We start from the raw sequence: 4,300 nt of genomic DNA, 5'->3' as shown, positions 1-4,300 counted from the left end.
TTCGAAGGATCTCGATCTTCCTGAAGATGAATTGACAGTTGTACTTGTCCCTGTGATCCCTACCAGGGGCAGCCATTTTAAGACAGGTTCGCGGGTTAAAAATAAAGCCTTAGTTGAAAGATCGAAAGTGAAAGTGAAACTAACCTACAATACAAAAGTTTATGCACACTCTCTTAAAGTACATTTGAAGGCAAAGACTGATGCATTGTTCACGCCACTTTCTCCTGTTGCTTCTCATAGCAGCTCTTCCTTTTCCACTGGAGGGGAACAGCCATTGCTTTGATCATCAGGAAAGAACATATAATGCAAACTCTCAGTTTGTCTTCAAGACTTGCTCCCAGAGCTGTACTGTTATGCCTTTTTTCTCTCCCGACAATGCTTTAGAGGCTCACTTAAATCTGTTTGAAGAAGCACAAGAAAGCATCACAATTGTAAATCCAAGTAAGTCTATTATCCTTCAGTACTGTTGCATGCATGAACCAAGAATGTTTAATTTTTTTCTTTTGCAGCCTTTGAGAGTTGGAATCGAACTTGTAGCCACAATCACAACCAATGTGCTAAGTGCTGCACCGGCTGTGATATCTCTTACTACAGGGCTGATGAAAAGTTTCCGGTCTTTGCAGCTCTTCTAAATGCCATTAACTTAAGAAACGTGAGCATCAGGATCCTCACTAATAATTACTCTTCTACCACTTGGCCTGAGAAAGCAACAATGCTAGACTGGCTTGCTGTGAATAATATATCAGTAAGAATGTACAAGACGACGTATTTCCTTCATGCAAAGTATGCCTTTATTGACGGGGGAAAGAAAACTCTCATCTCTTCAGTGAATTACAGTAAAACGTCATTCATGAAGAACAGGGAGTCGGGAGTGATCATATCTCAATGCAGTGACTGTGAAACATTGAAATTATACCAGACGGTGTTTGAAAGTGACTGGGAAATAGCCGATCCTTATGTTTTTGATAATCAATACACTGAAGACCAGTTAAAGAGCATGAGAGATCAAGCATTTTACCCTTATCCCATTGTGAAGCAACCAGGCAAACGTGTTCCAGATATCCAAACAACGATGGCTTTACAAGACTTCAATGATGTACAAATCTCTGGATATGTGGCACCAGACAATGCGAGGAAAACTTTTATGGGATCATTGCAAAACATCCAATCGAAACTAATTGTCCATATCTATGCTATTACTAGTGCTAAGATATGCAAAGAAATCGTCAATTTGAAGAATAATAGTGGAATTAATGTGACTCTGCTGGTGAGCTGGAACACTGCTGGAGCAGTCAAAAAATACACAGAAGTATGGCAAGTTCATACTATTAGATTTTAATTATTATTTTTACTGCATTGATTAGGATTGCTATAGGAATCTAACGAATAATGGGATTACCATACGAAAGTCAAATCACAGTTTTTTATTCTCTCATCAAAAGTACTGGATAGTTGATGACAAAGAGGTCCACTTGAGCACAGGTATGAACACCATTACACTTGATAATGCACAACCATACTACTGCAACAGGTAATTGGGCAGAGTCAGATTTCCCCGTAGGCAAGGAATGGCCACCATATAAGGCTGCCAACCGTGACATGCTGGTAATAATGCAAAATCCTTCACTTGTTAAATTTTATGGAGACGTTTTCGAGCATGACTTCAAACTGGGAAATGATATACCAGGCGGACAATGAGTTATTACTTGAGTGTACATTAACTATTTTTATGCTGCTTTACTAATAATTAATAGAAACTTTTAGCTACAAACAATTTCTAAGATAATATCTTGCGTAAAGTTCTGAAGTGTTGCATTCCAGGAGTCACTGTTGTGATTACTATTGACAAGTGTCATTTTCACTTTCTTTGTTTTGTGTTCTTTTGAACATATACACTGCACAATCTTGCTCACAACAGGATCGCTAGTTTCCGTAGCATGCTTAAAAGTAGCGTGTTCAACTTCACACAGAAAAGCTCCCAATCTATCGATACGATATTGATTAAATTTTGAGTAAAGTCTTGACAAATGAGATCTCCCCAAGATGATTTTGATTGATTGCGGACGATACATAAATTCATCAATGATATTTTGTGCTAATCTGACAAGCCTTTCTTCTTCTAGTAGATCAATAAGGATATCATATTCATTTCTCCTATAGTTTGGTATAACTAGCTTACAATGGCCACAAATAACATGTAGTCCATATAGTGTTGATGTAGCACTGCTGGTGGCTGATGAGTTTTCAAATGGCGAGCCACATCCAAATAAAACGCGAAGAACATAGTCGAATTTGGAGCCGCGACAATCCTTTGATGTACAAGAGTGTATGAGAGTTAGTTTATTCAATAGCCAGTGAGTGGCTGTCTCTAAGAAGTATCCTCTCCAATTTGATTGATCTGATGACACATTGCTTTCAACATCCCAACATCTTTTGTACACACAACTCCATATTCTGAAATAGAAACATACACATAATACAAGTAAAGTAATAAGTTTGTTGTTACATGCACGAATGTATATAGATCTACTTGTTCATGTCACTTTGTGTCAGTTCATGCCTGGTGATGGCCATAGATTCCAAGTTACTTTCCAATTGTACAAGATCTAACGGTGAAAGAAGGCATAGCAGGGTAACCACTTCTCTCCTTGGCAAGGAGAACAGAAGATAATCTGTCGGATAATGTCTAAAATTCCCAATAATGGAACTTCTACATAAATCAGGGAGTGTAAAGGAGGCCATATTGATGAAACCACAGTAATGAGGCAACAATAACAATTACAATGTACATGTACATGTGCATAAAATAAATTTTTCTGTCTTTTCTTTAAATAAAATTTTCTCTCATTTCCTTCTATGTCTCTTGTATCTCTCGTTAGACGAGCCTCTACCAGTTACGGTAATAGTGAAACTTTTTCCTGTTATCTCCTCTGTAATAAGGAGCTCAATTGAATATTTAATTTCAGCTCTATACAATAAAACCAATGATTGATGACACATACATGTACACGTGTAACTATTACCTAGGAGTGAATGTAACCCTAACAGTTTCAGATCCAGTATCGAGCACATTAGAGTTAGGCTCTAACTGTATTACTCTTGATAATTCTATTAACGATAAATCAGCGATAAATATATACAACAACAACATGTAAATGTACATGTACTGTACATGAATAGACTAGTAAGATGCATAGTGCACTCCTGAATACATAAACAGATACACTATAGATAACACTTGCTAACAAACATACAGTATAAACACACAATCTACACATACTTTCTGGTAGTGTGATATTCCATTTGAGTGATGAATGCGAAGTATTTCTCAGTTGGAAACTAGACAATGAGGAGTGTCCAATCAAACAAGTGCTATAATTGATATGAGATGGATAGGCTGAGAGGGAAGGTAGAGACACTCTCACACTGATTGGGAATTCCTATGACGAAAACATTATCATACACGTACATGTTTATTTTATTAAATTTACACAACACAGTGAGGCCGGCACACTATATGCTATGAACATGTACATGTGCAATATGCATTAGTACATGTACATGGTGCTTTACCTGTTTGATGCTGTTAGAATACTCAACAACAAGTGAATCATTTAACATCACCAGATCCTCTGCTGCTGATTCATCTTTCACAAGAGTCATGAAAGCTTCATGAGTTAAACAAATGCGTAATGACCCCTAAGAGATGAAAGAGAGAAAAATAAAAGAGATGGGGAGGAATTAGTAGAAAGTACATTAAGTTTCTTATTATCAATCAATTAGTACGTACTTCAATAGTTTCTCTTGGTTTAAGTGTTGAATAAACCTCTTCATTATTCATTAATACCATCAGTGGCTCAGATAAAGAGAGTACACGAAATGTGAGATTAGAGAGAGTCAGATTGGTAAGACTGAAAGAGTGGGAATGAACCATCTTCTTACTAACCTACAGTGGAACACATTGTACATTAATAATGATAAAGAATGGGGGCACAATTATGCATTAGAGACTCACTTCTCCATTGATAATAAAATCTGATGCAAAGTGTTGAAAACTCAAATCATTGTCATCAGTATGTGTCCTTAATGTTAGTCTATAAGAAGACAAACAAATGTTACAACAAACTGAAAGTGAATACATGCTTACATGTACAACCAATCTTAAACACAAACAACAAAACTCCCCGCCGCCTCTCCCTTTAGAATTACACACATGCAACAAGCATACTGCAATTAAAAAAGTACATGTACATGTACTGTAGTTATTTTACTGGAAGGATCATTATAGTCTATGGGGAGT

The 4,300-nt window shown here is 36.8% G+C and overlaps 3 protein-coding genes across 3 annotated transcripts; 1 reads left to right on the top strand and 2 right to left on the bottom strand.

The window, feature by feature from the left end:
* The first annotated feature begins 192 nt into the window (after nt 1-192).
* LOC100636978 (uncharacterized) lies at nt 193-1,788 on the top strand. Its single transcript, XM_003391215.2, has 4 exons — nt 193-441; nt 510-1,309; nt 1,365-1,482; nt 1,532-1,788. The coding sequence occupies exons 1-4, from the start codon at nt 201-203 to the stop codon at nt 1,696-1,698; spliced, it is 1,326 nt and encodes a 441-aa protein (XP_003391263.2). The 5' UTR covers nt 193-200; the 3' UTR covers nt 1,699-1,788.
* LOC109590293 (uncharacterized) lies at nt 1,716-2,746 on the bottom strand. Its single transcript, XM_020006215.1, has 2 exons — nt 2,531-2,746; nt 1,716-2,454 (listed from the first exon to the last, which is right to left on the bottom strand). The coding sequence occupies exons 1-2, from the start codon at nt 2,740-2,742 to the stop codon at nt 1,761-1,763; spliced, it is 906 nt and encodes a 301-aa protein (XP_019861774.1). The 5' UTR covers nt 2,743-2,746; the 3' UTR covers nt 1,716-1,760.
* LOC109590292 (uncharacterized) lies at nt 2,720-4,094 on the bottom strand (the record flags this gene model as incomplete). The annotated part of the gene is made up of 6 exons (XM_020006214.1): nt 2,720-2,968; nt 3,024-3,108; nt 3,281-3,440; nt 3,574-3,699; nt 3,791-3,946; nt 4,016-4,094. Coding segments are annotated over 6 exons (730 nt in total), but the record flags the coding sequence as incomplete, so codon positions are not given.
* Nucleotides 4,095-4,300: the final 206 nt, after the last annotated feature.

The sequence above is a fragment of the Amphimedon queenslandica genome, unplaced genomic scaffold (assembly GCF_000090795.2).
Source record: "Amphimedon queenslandica unplaced genomic scaffold, v1.1 AMPQUscaffold_10245, whole genome shotgun sequence".
Classification (NCBI taxonomy): domain Eukaryota; kingdom Metazoa; phylum Porifera; class Demospongiae; order Haplosclerida; family Niphatidae; genus Amphimedon; species Amphimedon queenslandica.
Note: the sequence above shows the minus strand (reverse complement) of the source record. Positions and strands in the feature narration are given on the sequence as shown.

Excerpts from the sequence above, each read along its gene's own strand:
- LOC100636978 (XM_003391215.2), top strand. The coding sequence starts at position 201 with ATGCATTGTTCACGCCACTTTCTCCTGTTGCTTCTCATAGCAGCTCTT. Across the intron at positions 442-509 it reads CATCACAATTGTAAATCCAA|CCTTTGAGAGTTGGAATCGA; the intron begins GTAAGTCTATTA and ends TTTCTTTTGCAG. Across the intron at positions 1,310-1,364 it reads CAGTCAAAAAATACACAGAA|GATTGCTATAGGAATCTAAC; the intron begins GTATGGCAAGTT and ends TGCATTGATTAG.
- LOC109590293 (XM_020006215.1), bottom strand. The coding sequence starts at position 2,742 with ATGGCCTCCTTTACACTCCCTGATTTATGTAGAAGTTCCATTATTGGG. Across the intron at positions 2,455-2,530 it reads ACACAAAGTGACATGAACAA|AATATGGAGTTGTGTGTACA; the intron begins GTAGATCTATAT and ends TTTCTATTTCAG.